At 40.1% G+C, this 24,066-nt stretch overlaps 4 protein-coding genes across 4 annotated transcripts; all 4 read right to left on the bottom strand.

The window, feature by feature from the left end:
- Positions 1-5,551: 5,551 nt before the first annotated feature.
- On the bottom strand, positions 5,552-8,769 carry LOC121183155 (carboxypeptidase N subunit 2). Its single transcript, XM_041040057.1, has 2 exons — positions 8,647-8,769; positions 5,552-8,477 (listed from the first exon to the last, which is right to left on the bottom strand). Exon 2 carries the CDS (start codon positions 8,466-8,468, stop codon positions 5,976-5,978), a length of 2,493 nt encoding a protein of 830 aa, XP_040895991.1. The 5' UTR covers positions 8,469-8,477; positions 8,647-8,769; the 3' UTR covers positions 5,552-5,975.
- Positions 8,770-9,411: 642 nt separating this feature from the next.
- Positions 9,412-14,131, bottom strand: lrrc15 (leucine rich repeat containing 15). Its single transcript, XM_041040058.1, has 2 exons — positions 13,854-14,131; positions 9,412-11,704 (listed from the first exon to the last, which is right to left on the bottom strand). Exon 2 carries the CDS (start codon positions 11,696-11,698, stop codon positions 9,986-9,988), a length of 1,713 nt encoding a protein of 570 aa, XP_040895992.1. The 5' UTR covers positions 11,699-11,704; positions 13,854-14,131; the 3' UTR covers positions 9,412-9,985.
- Positions 14,132-17,121: 2,990 nt separating this feature from the next.
- LOC121182900 (platelet glycoprotein V) lies at positions 17,122-19,849 on the bottom strand. The gene is made up of 2 exons (XM_041039537.1): positions 19,765-19,849; positions 17,122-19,476 (listed from the first exon to the last, which is right to left on the bottom strand). The coding sequence occupies exons 1-2, from the start codon at positions 19,781-19,783 to the stop codon at positions 17,585-17,587; spliced, it is 1,911 nt and encodes a 636-aa protein (XP_040895471.1). The 5' UTR covers positions 19,784-19,849; the 3' UTR covers positions 17,122-17,584.
- A 1,725-nt stretch (positions 19,850-21,574) lies between these two features.
- On the bottom strand, positions 21,575-22,694 carry uts2d (urotensin 2 domain containing). Its single transcript, XM_041040912.1, has 5 exons — positions 22,595-22,694; positions 22,232-22,336; positions 22,098-22,135; positions 21,754-21,844; positions 21,575-21,629 (listed from the first exon to the last, which is right to left on the bottom strand). The coding sequence occupies exons 1-5, from the start codon at positions 22,692-22,694 to the stop codon at positions 21,604-21,606; spliced, it is 360 nt and encodes a 119-aa protein (XP_040896846.1). The 3' UTR covers positions 21,575-21,603.
- Between the last annotated feature and the right edge of the window lie 1,372 nt (positions 22,695-24,066).

Below are 24,066 nucleotides of genomic sequence, written 5' to 3'. Positions count from 1 at the left end.
AATAATAAAACTATGCAAGTGTTAATGTTCTCATTTAAAGGGCAAAAATTTCAGCTTAGTGTAAAATGTAGGTTTAAGTTAATGTTAGCGCTAGAGATTAAGAAACAAAAAGACTCAGTGTTCATGTGTGTTAAGGTTTGGGTAGTTATAAACTGTAGTGACTGCACTCAAGTCTATGTATTTCATTACATTGTATAAAATATGAAATGGACCTTGTATTTCCACTTTATTATTGCCAGAGTGTTTTCATACAAATGAAAATACAAACTGGGTTTTTAAATTTGAAATATGTCATGATTTTTATTTTGTCTTTGCTGTGCCTCTTCAAAATATGATATACAACATTCTGATGATTGATAGTTGTAAGAAATAGAGGATTAAAAGTCGAAGCAAGACACCCAATGGTAATTTTATGAAAAATGGCAGAGAAAAAACTTGTGTTTTGGATGCAAATGTTAGTCTTACAAGAGAAATTGCTGCCAAGCCTCGGGTCCAACATCAGCTAGGTAGTAATCTAAAATATCTGATGGTGCTCACGACTGGACGATTTGTTCCAGGCTCTCTTTGTTCCCACTGTGCATAGGAACACAACAAGTCCCAGGGGGTTTGTACCTGTTACTTAAGGCACATGTGTTGAGAACATTTATAATTTGTGCCTCAAATAACTGTACTGAACTTTTTTTTTTTTTTAATTTTTTTTTTTAATAAAAGTTACGCTTTTATACCATTAACACATCATAGTGATCTGAACGTGAAACAGCTGAATTTATTGTTCTTCTGTATTTCTGTGCATGTTGACATTGGTATGTGTGTGTTCATAACAGCAGGTGGCAGTTGCCCCGTAAGAAGGTTTCTGGAGGCTGGAGGGCAGCTGCAGGACTGAGCCAAGAGAAGACGTCTGCACTGACCGTCTGTTGGTCTGTGTCAGACATGAGTATCTGAGGAGCAACAGAATCACTGGAGGCTTATAGCAGCAATATTAGAATAATCCATGTACAAAAACATGAAGTAACAGACTCAAAAACAAAACAGTCATGAATGCAGAAAATAATAAAAGGAGCATGTTTTTTTATGTAATGCAGAACATTACAACCTTAAACATTACAGCCACATGCCAAAAGTGTTCTACTGGATTGAGATCTGGTGACTGGGGGGGCGGGGTGGTTGCTTTATGGAGCATTGAAGAAATATTTCACTTTTTCTACATTGCAGATATGAGAACAAGTTGACGATGCACCGACATCAGCATTGACAATCACTGTAAGTCTTTTGTGCATTAAGATTTCTATTCTATAACCACAGTTGACTAAGAACTGTTTCTCCCCAAGAGCTTTCTCTCAGCTCTTCTTATGACCTCATAAAGCAAGAAAATACTGTGCCCAAAAATCTATCAGCCACATCTCAATCATATGTTCCACATATTCTCTATAATAGGCCTCTCTTGGTCATTAGCCCCAGGTAATCAGCTGTACTATCCCAGATGAAAATCTGCCTGCTTACTGCAAACTATTTTCCAGTTGAAATGTCTTAGTTTGGCTGTAATGGGCTCCTCCTCATCTTATGGCTTCTTATGTTCTTCAGCGCATTGCCCTTTTCACACGCAATTACCTCCTCAGCTCCATTTCAGCCTCATTAGCAGGACTTGCAGGCTTATACTTCCCTAAAAGCAAAGGCTTCAAGGAAAAAAAAGAAGTTAAAGTGAGCTGAGTGGAGTACCTGTTTTCTCATGTTAGACTTTTGTGGCAATGGAAAGGATCACTGAGGGCAGATAAAAGCTATTCTGAAGTTGTTATATCAACTTACTCTATAATTTCATCCGTTCAGCTGCTCACATTTTCACAATTTTTGGTTACTATTCTTCCCCATATGTTTTAAATCACCTAAAGGTAAGCTTAAACCCAAAGTGCTTTGATCCCTACAACAAACCTGCAGCCTTCTTAGGTGTTTATGAGTAATAACAGCTCTCCACCACATTGTGTGTTTCTGTGGATAAAAGAGAGTCAGCTGCTCATTGTCAATTTTAAGCCCATGTAGCAGAGGCTCAATTGCATTGTATTTAAACTCAGATAACCTTCAGAGCAGGGAATAAAACTCTGTAGTCAGCAAACAGCTGTAGCCAGTCATTACATTCACATTGCCAGATGGCAAGGTCACCGGCTAGCTTGTTAGATATAACTGACCCTTTGATGTCAGTACTTGTTGGCCCATTTACATGTAAATTTGGAATGTTTTGGCCTCTGAGTATCAGGTGCTCTTGGATATTTGCAAAATGAGGTGTAATAAAAATGCAACAAGAATAGTACCAGTTTGAAATTTAAAGAGAAAGAAACAGTGCATTAAATACCAAAAGCAATTCTGTCTTGTTCTTGAAAGTAATATTTTCAAAGTGCAGAAAGTTTGAGGCATTCAGGCAGTTCACGTTTAAAGCTTTGTCAGGGGGGCTTGGCTGACCATGATGCTCTGTGATCTCAGGATATGAATGGCTGTTTTTGAAGTTCCTGGAAGTAAAGTGGGAGATTCTGTGGATGCACCGGAAAGTCATAGGAGAGAGTTTTGAGGGCAGAACTGGAGCTGCCAGAATACTAAAGCCAGTTCAATAAGGAGAGATTAATTTTAAGTGTACAACAGTATCAAGGTTAACAACAGAGCAAGACTTACGATTAGACTCTATCAGTGTTAAGTATCTTCATTAAGGCTTAGGCTCATATGACGGTAGGAGACTAGACAGGATCCCCCCAGAGTCTAGATGCTTGTGGTGGGGGAGTGAAGCTAGAAGGTGGTTGATAGAAACTCTTAAGTGAAATCTCCTTGAGCATCCTGGAGGTCATGGTGGTGATGAGGAGATGGTGTGTTACGCAAGAGTAGATCTGCGATACAACATCCATGGACTGATTGGCTTAAGAGATGTAGGCATGAAGATCGTTGGTCAGATGAAGTGACGTCAGACTTGTGAATGTACTATAGGGAATGTGACAATGTGGGGAAGCAGAAATGATTAGAAGAGGAGTAAACAGCAGAAACATTCACCCACAGAGGAATCTAAATAAAATGTGAGAGAAGAGATTTCCTTTGTTGAACATTTTTGTAAAAACCGTGTGATGGACAAAGCATGTTCTGACCCTGAGACATTAGAGATGTGAGGCTGAAACCAGTTTAGGGTAAACCAGAAAGTGTGGAGCTCACAGTGGAGATAAACTAATGAGTATTTTTCCTCTATACTGCAAAATTACATTGAAGATGTTTGGAAGTTTTAGGTTAGGTAAATCTTACATTAAAGACATTTTGGAGTTTTCGTAATCTGCAGAAGGGGTACTCGCCATTGGTTTGAATTTGACTACTTTTAGGCTGGCAAATATTACATGTTCCTAGCAGTGTGATGGAGTGAATGATTTCAACTGTTTCCTTTTTTTTCCAGTTTCAGTCAAACACAAAGTCATAAACACTGCAGCTGCTTTATCTGTAAGAGACACAGGAATGCAAGTAAAGAGTGGACTAAAATACACCAGTCACTCAAATCTGGATAAATAATAAAGACATCAGACTACTTACTCAATGTGGAGACGGGAATAGCTTTGTGATGCAACATCACAGGAGAGGACTTAACAAAAGCTAACCATGCATTACACTTAGCTGCAATTCAGAGGTGGATAAAATATTTAGCAACACAACTCTTAGGTTTTCTCGTCATCTTGCAGTTGAGTTTTGTGTGTCGGTCTTCTTCAGCAACAGACATCTGTTTATCTGTTGGTTTAGGGTAGGTTTGATTTTGTACAGACTGGTCAAGACAAGATTAAGAAACAGACATTAACAAATGCATTTGATATTGGTTTAAATTATCTTCATTCTGAAATAGCACCTTATTTTTCATTTCCCTCTTACAGCATCAGAACACCCACTTCTGATGTAATCGAGTCATCTGTGTGTGTGTGTGTTTCTCCACATAGCTTCCCGAGGTAAATCCGATAAAGCAAAGTTATGTTACCCTCATTCAGTCTCTGCATTCACTATTCTTGCACAGTCTGGCACAACTTCATAACTTCCCTTTGCAGAAGAGTTTTCCGCAGGGACTTATGTAAGTTGCCATGTCTAGAGTGGTCTCACTCCGGATTCCATGTGATTAAATATGAACACGTACTTTATTTGAAACTAGATTCTCTTGTAAGTGTCTCTGGATTTCAGTGGGGAACCTACTCTGTAATTCAATACAACAGTTTGACCGAAGGGAGAAGCACCGCTGGGAACATTTAAAGAAGTGAAACCGTTTTCTCCAGTCTTTTTGTTTGTACGGCGCTCTTGTATTTGCCACAGACATGAGTGATGAAAAATATCACTTCAGAAATGTACAGACCCTTATATAGTTTAGTGGGTGAGGATGTTTCTGTCTATAATTTCTGTCGTGCAATAACAAAATAATGAATATAAAAATAAAAATATCAGTTCACTTAAAAAAAGAAACAATATGAATATAGTTAGTGCAAAGAATGCTGAAATAAATGTTGAATGGATAATGTGAGAAGTCATTTTATATAAATACTGTAGGTGGTTATGTGCAGTATAAGCATGTTTAGACATTTATGTATACTATACAGTACACAGCCTGCTTAGATTTATATTTGACAAAGATGGATGATACAGTAAATACATTTTATTGCATGCTGTATTTTTACAGGGTAATTGCACAGGAGCTGTTTCAGACACTACATGAGTGACTTAACTCCCAACTCTCTTATGCAGTGCAGTTGTGTGTTTTACAACATGTTTTTTTTTTTATTAACTCTGAGGTTAAAATGCTGAATTTTAACACAGCCTGGGTTGTGGAGAATGTAGGGACTCATAGTTCCCTTTTTACCTTTAAGGGTTATTTAAAAAGAACAGCAGGTTTGAATTGTTTATTGGGTTTAAATGTAAACATGCTCTAAGTTGGCACTTAATCTGGTAATTACTCATAGTTCAATGTCATACTTATCATCCTGCTATACCATCAGAAAAACACAGCTGAATTATTCAAACAGAGAACAGGCAAACTGTCTCTACTAAGATATGATTTATTTTTTAATTCATTATCTCTCTCTCTCACACACACATACACACACATGTACAAACTCACACACGTGTGTGTACAGACTGGGTTAATGAATCCTTCCACCTGCTCTGTTCTTGTGCTACTATCTAATAAAACACCTAATTAATGTATTTAACCTTTAGCTATCAGGCAGAAAACCCTACCAAACACAAATCCCAGTCCCAGATTCCTGCTCAGTGTTTTCCACTCTGCCACTTCATCAGTTTATGACGTATGGGATTAATTTGTTCTTCATAGAAACTTTACAGAAAACCACTGATTAAGAAAAAATAAACCTGCTGTACTTGAACTGTGCAGATGAAACCAGCCATTACATTTTATTAGACTACTAAAACAGCATAGGATTTGTCGACACGTTTGCCAGTTCCCATTTGTGTTAGGTAAAGCTGTCTAAACCATATTTTCTGTGAACGAGACACAGGAGGACGTCTTGTAGATCTCTGGCTCCCTCTGCTGTAGGAGTGTGACTCCCTGAATTTCATTTATGACAAAAAAGCAGATTTCCCACAGAAGTTTTGTAACATTGTAGGTTTTAATCATTGTAGATAAAGGCATTATGTTGACAATGTTATGTTATGTTATGTTATGTTATGTTATGTTAATGTTAATACAATAAATCATGATTGTTATGCTTTTTTAAAATAAATATGTATTTTAAAAAATTCTTTTATAGCAAAAAAGTAAATGTTCAGTGTGAGATATATCCACTGGGCATATACACTTTGATACATGTGATCATCAGCTAAAGAGGTATTTCAATTTTATAAGGTGATAATACATCAATCTGTTATAGTGGGTTTAAGGGTGCTTTGGCAGGTGTTATAACTGCTGCTGGCTCACAGACCATCATGGTGATCAAACTAGTGAACTTTCTCTAAAGTGCTGTTGTTGTTTAAAATCCATAAGTCTCTGCCTCTCGTAGAGGTCTCATGATGACCTCTCGTCTGTAGGAGAAGTGGGTGAGTTTGATCCTGTGGTATATCCTCTCTCTGGACTGCAGCAGGCGGTAAAGAGACAGGGTGAACTTAGCGAGCACGAGTGTGCAAGTGATCTCCACCAGCAGCAGTGTTGTGTAAATCATCATCTGACTCTTGCACTTCTGAACTTTGCTTCCATGTTGATATGTGAAGGAAGGTGATGGTTCCTGAGAGGCTGGTTCCACTGGACAGGTGAAGATCACTGGAGTGGTTGGTGGAGGAGGTGTCATTGTTTTGGTGGTGGTTGTCTGGACAGGGGTGGTTGTGGGCATAGCTGTTGTAGGTGTAGTTGTGGTCATGGCGGTTGTGGTAGTGGGTATAGTTGTTGTTAAGGTGGTTGTGGAGGGAGTTGTTGTGGTAGTAATGGGTGGAGATGTTGTCATAGTGGTTGTGGGTGCAGTTGTTTCTATAGTGGTTGTGGGTGTAGTTGTTGTTATAGTGGTTGTGGGTGTAGTTGTTGCTATGGTAGTTGTGGGTACAGTTGTTGTTATAGTGGTTGTGGGTGCAGTTGTTGCTATAGTAGTTGTGGGTGCAGTTGTTATAGTGGTTGTGGGTGCAGTTGTTGCTATAGTAGTTGTGGGTGCAGTTGTTGTTATAGTGGTTGTGGGTGCAGTTGTTGCTATAGTAGTTGTGGGTGCAGTTGTTGTTATAGTGGTTGTGGGTTCAGTTGTTGCTATAGTAGTTGTAGTTGTAGGTGCAGTTGTTGTTATAGTGGTTGTAGCTGCAGTTGTTGTTATAGTAGTTGTAGGTTCAGTTGTTGTTATAGTGGTTGTTGGTGCGCTTGTTGGTACTGTTGTGGTTGTGGCTAGTGGTGTGGTAGAGATAACTGTACTTGGTATAGCTGTAGTTGGCAGTGTGGTTGTTGGTGTTGTGGTAGTGATTAGTTCTGTGGTTGGGAGTATAGTTGTGGGTGTGGGAGTTGTGGTGGCTGGTGTTGTGGGAAGAGGTGTTGTGGTAGTAAGTATTGTGGTTGCTAGTTGTGTAGTTGGTAGTGTCGTAGTTGGAAGTGTTGTGATAGTTGTTGTGATGGTGGTGGTTAAGAGAGCAGTTGTGGAGGGAGGGGTGGGGCAAATAAATTGATCTTCTGTTAAGAATTGGATTTCCTGCCCTTTTAGATTTTCTGGATACTCACAGACCACAGGGGTCTTAATCTTGTTGGAGTTTGCTTTTATCCAGAGGTGAAAAGAAATCAGATTACAGTCACACTTCCAAGGGTTGTCACTGAGGTAAAGTTTTCTGAGACCTGTTAAAGGCTCAAAAATATCATCAGGTAACGTCTGGAGGTTGTTGTGAGCTAGCTTTAGTGTGGTCAGTGACTGTAGCTTTTCAAACACATCTGCATCCAGAGACCTTATCTTGTTGTTCTGTAGATTCAGGTCTGTGAGCTTCTCTGTGCCTTCAAAGTATTCAGCAGACAAAGTGACAAAGTGATTTTTAGACAGATCTAACTTCTTCATCTTCTTCAGGGGGCTGAATATTCCCTTAGGAAGAGTGCTAAGATTATTTTGACTGAGGCTTAAATCAGTCAGTTTGGGCATTTCTCCAAAAAGCACTGGTGGTAGACTTGTCAGTTTATTCCCAAATAGGGTCAGAGTGTTTAGCTGAGGGAAGCCAACAAAAAAGTCTTGAGGTAAACTAGTCAGAAGGTTACTGTCCAAAGAGATCTTAATTAGTTTGTCTTTGTGTGGAAATAGATTTGGTGGTAATTCTGCTATTCTGTTTCCTTTCAAAGCAATTTCCTTCAAGTTTGGTAAATTCTGAAAAATCTCTTCAGGAACAGTGGTCAGCTGGTTTTCATAAAGACGTAGTACTTGCAGTTTGTTTAGGTTTGAGAACCAATCAGCAGATACATCCGAGAGATTATTTTTACCTAAATGGAGTACCTGTAGGTTCTCAAGACCATCAAACGTCCCATTTTCAATCGAATTGATCTTGTTCCCATGTAACTGAATCTCACTTACTTTTCTAAGGCCATCAAACAAGCCTTTCTCCAAACTGCGAAGCTGGTTAAACTTTAGTATAATCTTCTCCAGGTTGCTGAGGCCTTTAAAGAGTTCCACTGGAAGTGAAGTTAGTGGAGTGCCAGAGATCTCAACTTGCTTGAGGGATGCCAAACCTTCAAAAGCTCCCGGCTCAATAGATGACGTGTGGGTGTTCATGAACTCCACCTTTTCAAGCTGGGGGCTGTTAATAAAGGCTGCTTTGGGGATTGTTTCAAGCTGGCTATCCACAAAGAAAACCTCCGTCACACCTGGTTTTAGTGTGTGTGGAATTTCACTCACAGATGAACTAAAAACATCCTGGTTTTCTTTGGGGCAGTCTGTCTCCTTGTCGCATTGTTTGTTTTGAGCCAACGAAGACTCAAGCAGTAAAGACAGAAAAAGAACGATGATTTCTCCTCTTGACATGCTAATTCACTATGAAAAGAAAAACAATTTTGTGATAATATATAACTTATAAAATTCAGTAGATGGAATACTGACATTGTGCACAGTCTTCTGTGATAACCTAGTAACTTTACAACAGACATGTTGTCATTAAATCTATTTTCTGATAGAGTCAAATGCCAAAGAAACAGTGACCTACCTGATTATTTCCTGTCCCAGGATGAATCAGAAGCTTTTTAAGTGCGTGATGAGACACAAACAAACAGTCTCATTAGTTTACTGATGTCAGGCAGTGTGGTGCGTCCCACACTAGGCGTGGTGTAACACACTTCTGCAGCTTGAGATAAGAGCAGGGAAAGAGGCTTTTTAATGTTTACGCCTATAACTGCACTGCTCTGCAGCATATATCTAAGATTACAAAATGGGTTTCATTTTTCTTACAGTCACTGACATTTTGCATCTACATGTTCTGAATATTATAAATTAAAGTAGTTTTCAAAACAGTATGTTCAAAAACAGTATGTTTGCATGTTTATTTTAAATTTGGTGATTAGACTCTTGAATAGTCATCACATACTTTAATTGCTTACACACTCAGGGGTATTTATACATTTTGATGCATGCATGTGTTTTGCTTTAACTTCCTTTCCAGAACATTGTTATAGTCCATTAACATTTAGACAAAACAAACATTAAAATATTTGTGATTCATTTGTTTTGTTCAGTCTCTGTAATTGCAGGAAAAGCAGGGATTGGAATTTTGGATTTAAGCCAAAATATTTTTCTAACATTATTTTGTTCCATCCACTTTTGTGCCATCCACTTCCAGTAGATGGCAGTGTTTTATATAGAATTTTCTTAATTCAGAGGAAATTAGAAACAAGTTGGATGTGTAGCTAAAGTTAAGTGCTAAATATACACCATCGCCATGATTGGCTTAGTTCAGTAAATGATTACTACCGTGTAAGGTTGCTCCCACTAAAAGCAGTGCATTTATTCAATGTGTAATAGCATTGTGCATTGGATTGTGTTACAGTGAAGTAAAAAAAATTACATTTTTTTTTATGAGTAGCCCTGCCAAAAAAAGTAAAACTGCACCCAAAAGGCATTGTTGTTAGCACAAAAAGTCATAGTCAAACTGTAGTAATTAATACTGAAAAATGAAAAAGCATTCAACAAAATTCTGAGTGCAGTAGTACACTGTTTGAGTTTACATTCACCAGAAAATCCCAGTTTCCCACAAAACAGCAAGGTAGGTGTCTTTACAGTTAGTGTGTAAGATGTCCGTTCTCTTTTTTCAGCTTTTTTCAAGTTTATAATAAAAACCAAATTCTAACAAATTCAAAAGAATATCTTTTTTTTTTGTTGTTCTAGCTTAGGAAGAAGGAGAAATGGTGTTGGTGAAATGGTTCTTTCTATGCCTTTGAGGCTCTAAAATCAACTCTATGCTCCACTTTTTCCAAGTAAACCACAGCAGTCAGTGGGCAGTTTCCCTTGGCTTTAAAAGTTCTTGGGTTACTGATGTTGGGTGGTTTAGTCTACAGCACAGAGTTCTTATTTCTGCGGCCTATATTTCCGCTGCCTCTCTTGTTTTTCCTCCAGCACACACAGCTGATGATGACAGAGCTGATGATAACAGTGGACACTACTGCAATGATGATGAGAATGATTGCCATATGATTGGAAGCCGTAGTCTCTTCCCCTTGTCCACTGCTGGTGACCTCCTCATGCTCAGATGTGGGTGTGGTCTTGATAGCAGGTGAGGAAGTGCTTTGTCTGCTTGGAGGGGTATTGGGTTTCCTCCTCTTCTCCGTTGAGGTCAACACGGGCTCCTCAGTTGTGCCGAGAGGCATCAGGTTTTCATTTGCAAGCAGAGCAATAGCATCACCATTCAGACTCGAAGGTGTTTCACACACTACAAGGCTTTGGTTGACCTTGGATGGGTGCTGTCTCAGCCAATCCCTAAGAGGCAGAATATCCTTGTCACACCTCCAGGGGTTCTGCTGCAGGAGTACTTCATTTGCCATGGTGAGCTCATCCAGACTTTGCTGTGGCAGATTGGGAAAGGAATTGTTTCTCAGATCTATCTGCCCTAGATAGCTCAGGCCCTGCAGAAAACCCAAAGGGAGGGAGCTGATGAAATTGTGCTCCAAAGAAATGTTGACCAGATGAGGCAGACCTTGGAAGGTCCCAGCTTGCAGGGTTCTGAGCTGATTGGTGTGAAGTGATACCTCTCCAAGCTGCTCCAACCCTCTAAAGGCCTTGGTGGAAACATAGCTGATCTGGTTGCGACTGAGAACCAGGAGACGCAGCTGAGTCAGATTCCTGAATGTGTCATCCTCCACATGGCTCAGCTTGTTGTCATACAGCCACAGTTCTTGCAGGGCCATGGGTCCAAATACCCCTGGACCCAGACTCTCCAGTTGGTTTTCATACAGTGAGATCTGGGAAAGGAGGGGCAGGTTTAAGAAGATCGCTTGTGGCAGAGCTGTAAGTTTGTTGTGGGAGAGAAATAGCTTCTGGAGCTTCAGAGTCTTCGAGAACAGGCTGTGGTGTAGGTGAGTGATTAGATTGTCATTCAGGGATAGTTCCTCCAGGTTTCCAAGGTCATCCAGACAGCCAATGGGGAGTCCCTGTAGCGAGTTTTTACTAAGCCGCAAGGCTTTAAGGTTAGAAAGTCCCTTGAATGTGTCTCTAGACAGTTGACTGATGTTGTTTCCAGAAAGATAAAGGTGATGTAGCTCAGTAAGAGGGTGAAAAGTTTCAACAGGTGCAGAAGTGAGAAGGTTCCAACTGAGGTCAAGAGCTTTCAGATATTTCAGCGGGGAAAACCAGTTAGGGCGGACCACCAAGAGTTTGTTGTTCCTCAGATTCAGAGTCTCAAGCTTCTGAAGATTTTGGAACAAGGCCTCAGGGAGATCTTGCAGTCCAGTGCCAGTAAACCCTAAAGCACCTATATTCAGAGTGGAATCAAATGTACCAGGGAGGACTTCCCTTAAAACACTGTCTTTAATCACAAAGATGCCAAGGGCATTAGAGAAATCAGTCAAGTCCTCTGGTTTCAGAGAGTAGAAAGTGCTATTTGAGAAGTATAGGGCAGTGGTAAATGAGGGCACAGCTGTGGGGAAGTCTGAAAGGCCACTGCAGATGATTTTGGTTCCTTGACACTTGCATCTGTCCGGACACGCCCAAACAGCAGCATTTAGGGAACTGAGAAGTAGGAACACATGAAGCGTCAATGGCAGGTCCATTTTTTCCTAGAAAAGAAAAGAAAAAACTGTTATGATGCAGTCAAAGCTGGTTATGAGTCTTGTGTCAGATTTATATGGTTAAGGGCTTTGCCACAATGTACTAAGTATCCTTATTTTTTGCATTTCTAAAAATTAATTTCCATTTGCTTGAAAAATTTGTGTTGGCTGTTGCATTGGTTGTGTTTTCATCTCTCTCGCTAGGAGAACAGTAGTTAGTCTCTGTGGTCTGTTTTTTTTTCTCCTCTTCCTGAGAGAACAGCCACAAAGAGGATTCTCTGCACTTTAAATCACCACCACAACTCTAATAGGTAACTGTGCCTCCATGTTGCAGCCTCAGCATTCTTCTTTTAACCAAAGAAGAATGCCTTTTTTACTGCCTGTGGCCTGGAGCATTGCCCACCTGCTCTGCCAGGACAGACTGGTAAAACACCATGCTTGGCAGCCTTTTGGTTCCAAAACCATTTATTCATGATTTGTGTTCAGCAGCAATTTTGGAGTTCACATATACTTGAAAAGTACATCCTCATGCAAAATGAACATGGTATTTGGTTTGCTGCCTCAAGCAAAAATAATTTTGATTTGATCTCTGTCTTTCTCACGCCTATAGACTGCCTGCTCATGTTTGAGGCTGAGGCTGTGCTCGCCGTTCGTAATGGCACAGGAGGCTCTAAACATAAAGCTGTGCCAACACAATGACGTGCTTCTGCATACAAATCCATTTAAGGTTCTGCAACTTCAGGTTGGCAAGCCTGAGTTGTTTCTCAGCAGCTGAGGTGTATTAGGGTGCAGGAAGAGTCTCTCCCAGGAAGTAATTTTCCAAGGAAACTGGCACGTCATAAGCTCAGCTTTCTTTCTTTCTTTTTCTTTCTTTCTTTTTTTCCTTTCTTTCTTTCTTTTTTAAAAGCTAGAGCTTCATAAAATACATCCTGGAGCATCACAGCTTGCCCATTTCTGACACATTCTGTACTCATGTCTGCTTTCATTCAAGTAGTGGGGTGCTCAGTCCCTGCTGTGCGAGGGAATGAATGTTTTCATTGTTCGTAGAATGTTGTTACTGCACTATTTTAAAAAGCATTGTGCTATTCTTTATTTCTAACCCTACCACTTCTCCTTCCACTACTACTATCAATAACCATAAACCTTAATGTTAGTAGTGCTCATGTGAGGACTGTGGGGCAACATCCACTGGTTTCATTACTTTGCCCACTTCCCTTTTTCTCTTAACTGCTGTGAGTTTGAAAGGGAGTCAGTGATGTGTTTCTCATGACACACAAGTGGAAGTAGAGTACCAGAAAACTAAAAATCAGTTATCTGTTGAATAATGTGTTATCTGTGCATAGTTCCCCTTCAGTTGTCTCCTCAATGCTCCAGACAGATCTGAAGTTTTAAGGAGATTAAACAGCTTCAGACACATGACACATCGTCTCATCCCTCCTGCTCCTCAACACATAATCACTGAGAACTGTTCAGCCTATGTGGCTGTCCTGACTCACAAGTATGAGTTTAATAATGTTCACATCTGAATGAAACCTGACAGCCAAACCATTTTTCCTCTCTGGTATATATTATAATGTCTCAGTCCAACCAAAACCGCTGCCTTCTCTGGACTGGGACAACTAAGGACCATCTGCAGCACAGTGTAATGGCTAAAGCATTTCCGGTTCACCATTAATTGCATAGTTTTTTCCCCCTCTCTTGCTGGATTTGTCATGAAAAGACTGTACTAGCAGAAGAGAACAGAAACTCAGTAGTCACACCACTGCGAAGCGATTCATTATATATTATATTATTTTTACATATACATATAAAAGGGTTTTATTTACCACTTTAACTGACACGACGTTAGGACTCAAGTTATCAAAAAAAAAAAAAAACAAGCTTTTTAACAGACAGCTTTACTCATTCACTTAATTTAGTCCCTATCAGGACTCCCAGTAAGCAGTATTCTGTTTTACACATGAATACACAGATTTCTTGGCAACTGAATAGACTGATCACTTATTGATTACTATTATTACTATTGATCATGTTTTCATATCTTATTCGTAAATTAAACAATACATTTCCTACAAGCAATTAAATTTTCCTTGACATGTATGTTACTGATAAGTACCAATGAGCACTCTGAGACAGCATGCCGTTTTACAGAACTTACCTCCAGTAGCTTCTGATGATTGAGTGAACACAGACAGTCGGTGTGGTTATCTTATATGGAAGTCCCCCCTCTCTCCTCAGCTTCACAAACCCTCTGATCAAAGTTCCCAGAACTCTCTGACTCTCTCACAGCATCACATTTTCCTGCCCTTTGTCATCACTTGATTCCCCTCATCAATCAGTTTTGTTTTGTTTTTTTTAAATTTGCCCTGAGCTCATGAAATCTGCAGGTTCTTTCTCTGAAGCTTCAGTGGCACTTTTCACCGTCCCGGCCGTCCCCCTGCCCCCTCTCCTCACAATCACACCCACACTTTTTGGGATATCAGGCAGTGGGGAAGCCCCACCCTCTGAAACTGGATTTGTGTTTTTATGGGTGTTCTGTGTTTCATCACAGGAGATCCACATTTCTCTTGTGTACTTCCAGGAAAACAAGGTATAATTTATGTTGGGGGTTGGTGTTACAGGGAGGGTGAGAATTTGGTTTAGGACAATAGAACTGCTTTTGTGTTTTTGTTTTATGAAATAGTTGAGTGTGTGTGTGTGTTCCTTCTGGTTTTGGGTTGTGGAAATATAAGCATCAGCTGCACTTATCTTTGGTATGACATCCATGGTATGCTTGTAAGCCAGTTGTTTGGACATTTAGCATACTTTGATGAGTCCACAAATCCAATGTTATGAATCCACTGTTAGGGGATTTGATGATCCAAAAACCAACCAGCGCACTTGTGTTCGGTCTCTCCTCTGTTGCAATAATAATGAACTTTTGATATTGTATAATTCTGGATGAAAATATGTGATGAGGCTTTCCCTGCTTTTCCTGAGAGATTCTGTTTGTGTGCTGAAACAGTATGTAGGTATATGACAATAAGATAATGACTGAATCATAAATGTCCAGATTGTTTCCCAAATCGTTCAAGTAATCAAGCATTCTCGGCATGGTGGAAAACACTGCATTGCCTCTGAAAATGTTCTGTGTAGGGTTTTTTTTGTTTGTTTTTTTCTCAACCTGTTCATGTAACTGCAATGTGATCTGGCAATGGTGCTAAATGTGGAATGCAGTGTTCTTCAATAAAACAGCACAAAGAAAGAAAAAAAAGGTTGAGCAGAGAGTGTTCTGCGGCTTTTCCTGTGTTGCTGTAAGTGAATCCATCTGTTCTGTAACATGACAAACTTCCTCTCTACCACAGAACACAGATAGTGAGGGTGGAGTTAACGTATAGCCAGTCAGTTGCTGCAGTTTTTCTGATATTGCTGTAAAGCTTCAGGAAGATATGTAGAAGAGAAAGTGACCGCTGCACTGCAGCAGCTCATACCAGTGTTATAGAATTGACTTAACTCACCACAATCACCATTGATGTTCTTCAATTGACAAAGTCATCATGAAATCCTTCTATCATTAAGCTGGTACACATGTAATTCACTGTATAGCAAGATGGGATGGAAGAACATCCCTATATTTATCCCATAATGTGCTATAATACTTATACTATTACCACAGTGTCTGCTGCTGCTTCCAGGGTGTCAGTGAAAAAGTTGCCTGCTGAAAGATTTGTGTGAGACAAATGTTTTTCATGGTAGTTTGGGGAGCAAGCAGGTACACACACAGTGGATGGGAAAAGACAAAAGCTGTTTATCGCAACACTAAAATCAAAGTGGTGTAAGCTTAAAAGCTATATGTGATAATAAATACAGTAATTAAAAAAAAATCTAAACAACAGTTTGAAAGGATACACAAGGTAATCATCAAAACAAAAACAATACAAAACAAAAAACAAATGATAAGAGTTACAAATACAAAGGCAGTAGTGGCACTGGACTGATGGGCTTGTATAGATAAAAGCCTGAGTTACAGTAACAGGGTCTGCTAAGACCAGGGTTTAAAAAACATGTTTTTGATAACCCCTCTGAACACCAGGTTAAAAGAAGTAAAATATAGAAATGAGGTTGTTTTTTCCCCCCAGACGTGAATCAACAGGTTTTTAATCTTTCTACTTGTTTTTTCCATTGTGGCTGAATAGTGCATGTGACCCCCACAGTACTATTTCCTCCCACCATGCTCATCCTCTCACTCACCCGATGTGTGTGTGTTTGTGGGGGGGGGGCTAAAGCCTACTGTTGTGTAGGCTCAGTGTACTGGAAAGGCCTAATCACCCGTTGTCATAGCAATGAACTTGGGAGCTGTTCACCAATTCACCCTCTTTTGTTTCCCATTTGTTTTAAAGTCCAATCACTTCTCATGGAATTCAAGGCATCTGCTGTCATTTTGTGAAGGTTTAAAAAGCTTTGAAAGCTTTTTTGAGCAGCAGTCGAACATTCTTTCTTGAATACCACGCCAAAAACGGGAGTCATAATTGTGTGCACGTTATTGTGGGTTTGTTTCATAATGAAGGCTTGTGAAATTACAGGGCAAGTGTTTTGCAAAAAAGGAATTGTCTCAAAAGTTATTTTACTCTACTGCTTTTACTCGCGACCTTGTGAAATCTGCAGGATGACTTACTACACTGGTGCTTCCTGTTTTGAAGGCTGATGATACTGAAGGTGTGATATTCCCATAATCCAAGATGTGATTAATTTAGGGAAAGCACATTTCCACCTCATTCCCATTTAAGGAGGAAGTCCAGATAAGAGATGAAGGATGATTACACAATCAGGTTTCTCAAATACGACTGGTGGCTTGGCACAAGTTTATGGCACAAACTTCAGTGTGCAAATGTTTCTGTAGTCAGAAGTAGAGAACAAGACCAACACATTTTGATATTCGTGACTGTATCACCCTTGAGTTATCTTCATTCATTATGTGTCTAAATAAATTACAGATGTGGAACAAAATATACCCATAATCACTGATGGGAGAGGCAGGAATAACATCATCATGACGTAACTTCATGGCATTTTTACACGTCTCATCTGCAGTTAATCAGATCCACATATTTGCTATTTGCCTGTATTGTGAGAAATTTTACTGATTTCTTAAAAATGGCAGTAAACAAATGTTTTGAACCTGTAGTGTCTCTTTGTGCAGTTTGAAACTTTAACCACAAGAGGGAGATAAGTCCCCTGTGATTCCCTTTGACTGCACTGACTTCGTTTTGTTTATGACACACATTTCACTCTATATAAGTTTTGCTGTCTTAAGGGTGAAAACAGAGAAATAAAAAATGGAAAACTTATACATACTGTTAGTTGTAAATTTTCCTGCATGCAACCTTTAGAGAAGGATATAGCAAAGAAAGAATGACAGAAAGAAAGTTTTATTTTGTGTGTTTATTTTGAAGCTTAAATGTCTGCGACTAAGGATTATTTTTATTTTGATGGTTCTGGAAAAGACAGACACAGAAAAGCGGTTGAAAAGCTGTGGCCAGGAAATATTTCTCCTTGCATAAATAATGTAAAATTCATTAAAATGAACAAATAATTTGTAAGAAAAAATATTGATTTACATTGGCACAGTCCTGTTTTTAAAGCTTACAAATTTTAATCTATAGTGTATTCTGTAATATTAAATACTTATCTTACCATGATTGTTTTGCTATCTTAAAACACCTTCACCTGTAACCTTTTTCATCATCATCATTATTATTATTTATAATAACATTTTTCAAGTCTAGCTGTTCTAAAGTAACACTTGATGATACAACTAAATCAACAACAGCAATTGTTACTGAACTACAGCTTGTGGAAAAGGACATTTTATCTTGGTCTCTCATGCACCAGGCCTGATAACATGTTTTGTTACCCTTCATAATGTGCACACTCAGTCTTCAGCTTGTCTATGGTTTTGTTGAGGCGATACATTCCATACATGGCAAAAAGAATGAGGGACAAGCCTGTGGCCACAAGAAGGATGTGAGAAAACATGAGGAATCCAGCCAAGGTTTTATCTGACGGCAGAAACCACACATACACCCAGCCCCTGTGAAAGTTGTGGTGAACAAACTCAGGCCCCTGTTCAACCACCAGTAGGTCATAGAAAGGAGGTGACATATAATAAGTTGAGTGAGTCTTAGTACTGGGAAGAGGCTCCTCAATAGGTAGCGCAGTGGTTACAGTGTGGAGTGATGTTAGCAGTTTTTTGGCACCCAAGGTGGTTGGATTTGCAGGTTTGGTGGTTGCTGGGATGGTGACTCGTTGGGTAGCCCCTTGAGTGGTGGATGATGTTGTCATGGGTGGTGTGGTTGTTGAAGCTGATCTTTGTCCACGAGTTGAAATGGAGTGGAATGGTTGTGTTGGCTCATGCACGTCACTGTGAGTAGGTGAATTACTTGGGACTCTTGTAGCAGTGCAAAAGTTGAACTCCTCATCACGCAGAGAGCCAAGCGTACGGAGCAGCTGATACACTGGACTGTGACATATCACATCCTCTTTGTCAACGACCACATGTTCATTATGTCTTACCCACCTTGCAATACCTCTGATACGACAAGTACAGTCCCAGGGGTTGCCACTCAGAGTAAGAGACTTCAAAGCCGTATTTGAGGAAAAAATGTTTTCTGGTAGATTCTCCAGCTTATTGTTATTTAGAAGCAGTATGCCCAGGGTGGTTAGTTTGGAGAACAGCTGAGGATGTAGATAATGGAGGTTGTTGGATTTCAGTGAGAGCTTCAGAAGGTGGGGAAGACAGCAGAATAGGTCTGAAGGCAAATCCCTCAGTTTGTCATTTAAATGTAAGTTAAGCGTCTGCAGCCCAGACATGTTAGCAAATAAATTTCCAGGAACAGTAGTGAGGTTAGTACTATACAGATAAAATTCTTTAATCTCAGGCATGTGACCCATCAGCTGGTCTGGAAGAGATAGCAGTGGGTTGTTGTAAATGGTCAGCTTGCTCAGCTTGGGCATGTTATAAAAGGTTTTCTCTGGGATAGCCTGAAGTTGGTTGGAAGACAAGGTGAGGATCTCCAAGTTCCTCAGTGACCAGAACACCTGAGGTGGAAGGCTAGCGATCTGGTTGTGGTGTATTTTTAGCTCTTCAAGGTTGACAAGTTCATCAAACAGCGCAGCTTCTAGCACCTCTAGTTCATTGTGATAGATCACAAGTTGGCGAAGTTTGGTCAAGGAGCGAAAGATGGTAGGTGGAAGCTTCTTTATGAAGTTCCTGCCAAGATTGAGAAAGGTGAGGTTGGTCAGTCCATCGAAAACATCTGAAGCAAGATCTGCCAATTTGTTACGGCTCAGGTCCAGATCCTGCAACCCGACAAGTCCATCAAACATATCCGCAGCAATGATCTCCAGCTGGTTTCCATCTAGATGCAGCTGCTGCAGAGTGGTCAGTGGACTGAACACCTGAGCAGGAAGGGTGGAGAGATTGTTCGAAGACAGCTTGACGGATTTGAGCTGCGGAGCGACGTGGAAGGCCTGCGGATGGATAGTGTGTAGATGGCTGTAAGTCAGACTGAAACGCAACAGGAAGCGCTTGTTTGCCAGGCTCTGCTCATTTATGACGTTCATGTTTGTGTCGTTGAGCAGCAGCAGGTAAGTGTGGGCGGGAAGCTGATCTGGTATATCTGTGATGGTATAACCGACACACTTGACGGCACCTGTCGAGAAGCACATACAGCTGCTGGGGCAGGACATGTTGTAGGTGACGTGTGGCAGTGTGAAGAGGATGAGAATCAACCACAAGGGGCCTGCACAGTTGAAATAAAGACAGATATGTTCAAATTTGAAATTACATTATAGCATTACATTATGACTTGCTAATATCACCCAAACTAGCAGTGTATGCTAATAATCTACCACTTTTTTTTTTTATCGAAAAAGGCCTGCATTTTCTTCAACTCAAATTTTTATCAAGGCAGTTTTTTTAATGCAAATCTGAAATTGGATACTTGACATATTTCTCCAAGAATAATTATCAAAGAAATAAGTTAAAAATTTCTTCTCTTAATGTTACATAAAAAAAAAAATCTACCAACCTCTGAAGTAGGAATCCATCGTTGTCTGTTTGATACTGTGATGATGATGCTCTGTGCTGCTTTTGGGTCTGGGGCTGTCTGGAGGAGCTGGGCATCCTTCTGTCTATCAAGTCACCCTGCCCCCTTGGTTTTCCAAAATGTCCACCCAATCGTCATCCATCACACCAATCATCTTTCACTCTACTCTGACCAGTGACTTTTCCTCCCTGTCCCATCTGCCTGAAATGATATGAGGATATTAGACTTTCCTACATACATTTCATTTTGTGTCCTGTGTTTGAATTTCCTTTTATTTTCCATAAATGCAAAGTTTTTAGGGAACCTTTTTGGAGAGTCTGGGAGTTTGAACAGTATGAAAAAAAATGTGATGTGAGGGACACAGAGGATGCTTGTTCATTTCCTGTGGACTTATCTTGACAGGATGGCTGTGCCTCAGTTTGTGGACTGAACTGAAGCCGATAACACCCATTGTTTTGTGTCTGATTCCTGTAATGTGACAGAGCAGTTTCATATTAAATGCAGCTGGTGTAGTAAAGGTGTTTTTAGTTGTTTCTGATTTGTATAGAGTGTCACCTCTCAACATGTTGAGTGTGTGTAAAACGGAGACAGAAAGAAAGTGTTTGTGATTCATTTACTGCTCACTCACACTTAAATGTGGTGTGTACCAGGCTGTGATAATGTACTGCTTACCAACAGTCACTTCCAGATACCAACAGGTTTACAACAGGGTCCCATGGTAGCTTAATCATGATGGTTGACCAGAGCTTAGATGCATTTTGAGTCAGATGACACTCAAGGGAATTTAGGGGCAAAAATCATCAAGTCAGGATTGCTCAAAGAGAAAAATGTGCAAGTTCATTAATAACCTCTGAAACCACAACAGCAAAAGACTCACTGATGACATGCAAAGGTCAGCCCTCTTTTCTGATGCTGTTGTTTTAGACTGTGAATGCTGCACAGAGTCATCTGCTCATCATCATGCTCTGTATGATCCAGGTCTTTTCACAGCAGCTCTCCCATTATTTAGACTAAGCTCGTGACTCAGCTTTGTCACTCTCTTCCAAAAGATCCAATCCAATGAGCTTTACGGTACAGTAAATCACCCGTCACTGCAGATGAGCACACAGTGTGACATTCCTTCACTCAGACTCTTATTTCCACAGTTTAAAAAAAAAATGTAATATCCAAAATGAATGAAGAATAACAGTAGGTATGAGTGTTAGGAATGCTGTTTTTCAGTAATATTGTCAGTGCCCTTTTTTGATGGGGAATTTTCTCCTTTTCAAACCTCTAAAAAGAGTCAGTGACCAAGTCTTTTTCAATAATTTCCTCTTAAGAGCTTACAAAAACAAAAACAAAACAAAATCACCCCCCCCCCAAAATATACAGATTCACATATATATAATTTTATTTATTTTGTAAAATGAAGGGCATTTCTAAAAGCAGCCACAGATGAGACGTTTGTTGGCAGTTACAAAAAATGTTTTGCCCAATTCAGCCACAAGAGAGCGACATAAACACAAGCAGTAGGCAAATAAAATCCCTGCTAAAATAATGTCTTTGCAGGCAAATATGTTTTGTCATGTCTGACCCTCAAGTATTTCCAGTAAGAAGCAGATTATTTACAGATTAAAGATTTACAGCCGCAGTCCTTAGATCTCTCATGAGAGCACCTCAGTGCAGTGGTAATGAAATGTTTATTGATGACATTCATTATGACCCAACTCTATATTGCTGGAATAAATACAGTGTGATGATAATACTGGTGTTGTGAGTCTTAAGGCTATGTTGGGCTTTGCAGCAAGATTTCACAGTGGTCCTCTTCCTCTTGCATCCGTCTCAGACACAGTATTTCCAGAAGCAAGCTGCAGATGAAAGGAGACAAAAGAACGATTTTGAATAAAATGACATCTGACATTTAATGATGACTATAATTACGCACAAATATTAATCAGTTTGTATGACACAGAGGTAATGAATTTAACGTACGTTCACCCCTCTTCTGAGTTACGGATTTGCCTTCTGCCAAATTGGCTGTGATCTCCTTCTCCAGCTCCAAGTCCTCTCTCAGGGCCCGCAGCTACAACCAGAGAGCACAGTGGTTAAACACACTGAGACATAGCCGTCATCTCTGTGTCAAAACAATCTTCTACTGAATGGCTTTTGTAATAAGTTTCCCCCTTATTACAATTTCCCCCATTTTTGGGGGGAAATTGGAACAAGATACACACACTCCATTTAAAAGCAAACAACATATTTACACTGTTGTGAAATATGACAGGTTTCCTGGTTAATGCACATTTTTTCTAAGGTGAATCTGTAAATATTCTTACCTCCTCTAATTCAGCTAATTTGTTGGCCAGCTCAAGACCTGTGGATAGAAAAACCAGTCAGCACCCCGCAAGAATGGGTTAGTGTTATTTGTGTAAGCATACAAGCTTAAGCATTTTTTTTCTTTATCTCTCACCTAGAGGATCATCCTTTTCAACTGGAACTAAGCTTTTGTGTAGTAAGAGAGCTAGAATCTTGCTCTGGGCATCTGTGTCTTCTTTGGGATTATAAACATGGTTTCCTGTGCATACAAAGCAAACAGAAATCCAACTTTAAGCACCATAAACATCACAAAACATGAGCAGAAGATGAAGTCATATCCATTTCATTTCATAGTCAGGCAGCATCTTGTCGCATTTTGGCAAAACTGAAATCAACAATAGCTCTAATTTAAAGGGTGCAGCGGTTGTATGCAGCCTCCTTGGAAATCTATTAAAAAAAACCTTGAGGTTTTTATTATGTTTAGACCTAAACAAAGACCATTTCTTTGCATACTCACCAGGGTTAAATATGCTCCTTCCCTCCACATTTAGCATGCCCTGCAGTAGTAACAAACCCAGGAGTCCTAAGCAGTAGTTCACAACCGTAACCCTGTCCATGGCACTCAAAGTATGGTCCCAGACAAGTGCCGCACTATGAGCCCTCCCTCAAGCAAGGCAAGCAATACACTGCCTTGGGTACATCCAGTCAATATATTTATCCTTTCTGAGGCCAGGGGGAGGGGCCAGTCAGCCCCTTGCGTACTAAATCAATAGCTAGTCATCGTGGGTTTTGTCAATAAACCACCTTTTCACTGGGCTCATGGTACATCTGAGTGAAATACGGTGATCTGACGTTGTAGGTGAGGCCAGTAACTCTACATCACTCTGACATGGGCAAATCAAACAGAGAGAGGAAGTTATCAATCAGCCTGTTGGTTGTGAGAGACCAGAATCAGATGTTCTTGGCACTTGCAAGTCTTTTTCTTTTACATTAATTGGTTCTTTAAATAGATACATGGGAGTGTGTTGGTTTGGGGAAAGAGGGGTGGGGGGGAGGGGGAGGGGGGGTAAATTGATTCAGTCCCTAAGTGCATCCTAGCCGGAGATGAGCTCCTCAGTCTTGGCTTCAGGTCTGATTTGGAGCTGAAGGAACATCCATCACAGTGGCAAAGCCAACCACCCAATGCTGTGGTGTAGTTTGTGCATCAAGGAAATCAAATCTCATACCTCTGCCAGGGGAGCAGACATTGTGCTTGTGCAGTTTTAGACAAATGATATGGCTCACACCTGCTGAATTTGGCTGGTAAGGATCTCATAAAAGCCCCTGGTCGCCTTGAACCCCCCCTGTTGACGTCTGGCATCTCGCATCCAAGAACCTTTCACGAATTCATCACTTTAGTCTTTCAGCCATTGAAAGCACATCAACTCAAGGACTTGATCAAGAGACTAAGAATGAAGAACCTGAAACAGTCATGAAAGGGTGTGCTGGGGGTGGTTGGGTCTTGATCATCATTTGTAATTATGGTCATAAAAGTTCTGTGTGATTAGGCACCGGAAACTAATTCAGATAAAACAAATGTAGTTAGCAAAGGCAGCAACATTGTCTGCAGGGTGGCATTTTCTCTATGTATAAATCAAGCGAATACCAAGGTTTGAGTAATGCATGCTCGAAAGGCCTTTCTCTAAAGTGTGCAGCAAATTTCATATTTCAAATTATATTGTGAGAAATGTGTGTTATGTGTCAGTCAAACCCATCCAGTCATCTGTCTTGTTTCTGTTCTCAGCCACTCCACTGCAACACTAATGAAAGAGGTCAGGGACATGTTGACCTCACAGTATATTATTCAAAAATAAACATTGTTTAGCATGTATTTTGAATAGAACAGAGTTTAATTTGCCATTTGCTTAGATACAGTGCAGTACATGTGCATTGGAATTCTTGTGCACCCCCCCCCCCCCCCCCCCGAGTCAAGCTTACTAAAAGGTTTAA

This window comes from Toxotes jaculatrix, chromosome 6 (assembly GCF_017976425.1).
Source record: "Toxotes jaculatrix isolate fToxJac2 chromosome 6, fToxJac2.pri, whole genome shotgun sequence".
In the NCBI taxonomy this organism is placed as follows: domain Eukaryota; kingdom Metazoa; phylum Chordata; class Actinopteri; family Toxotidae; genus Toxotes; species Toxotes jaculatrix.
The sequence above is the reverse complement of the archived record's forward strand: the minus strand, read 5'-3'. Positions and strand labels throughout refer to the sequence as shown.

Bases quoted from the DNA above. Each gene is read 5' to 3' on its own strand.
- LOC121183155 (XM_041040057.1), bottom strand. From the start codon at position 8,468: ATGTCAAGAGGAGAAATCATCGTTCTTTTTCTGTCTTTACTGCTTGAG.
- lrrc15 (XM_041040058.1), bottom strand. From the start codon at position 11,698: ATGGACCTGCCATTGACGCTTCATGTGTTCCTACTTCTCAGTTCCCTA.
- uts2d (XM_041040912.1), bottom strand. From the start codon at position 22,694: ATGGACAGGGTTACGGTTGTGAACTACTGCTTAGGACTCCTGGGTTTG. The intron at 22,337-22,594 runs GTGAGTATGCAA...TTGTATGCACAG, and splicing joins AAGGAGCATATTTAACCCTG to GAAACCATGTTTATAATCCC. The intron at 21,845-22,097 runs GTAAGAATATTT...CTCTGGTTGTAG, and splicing joins AATTAGCTGAATTAGAGGAG to CTGCGGGCCCTGAGAGAGGA.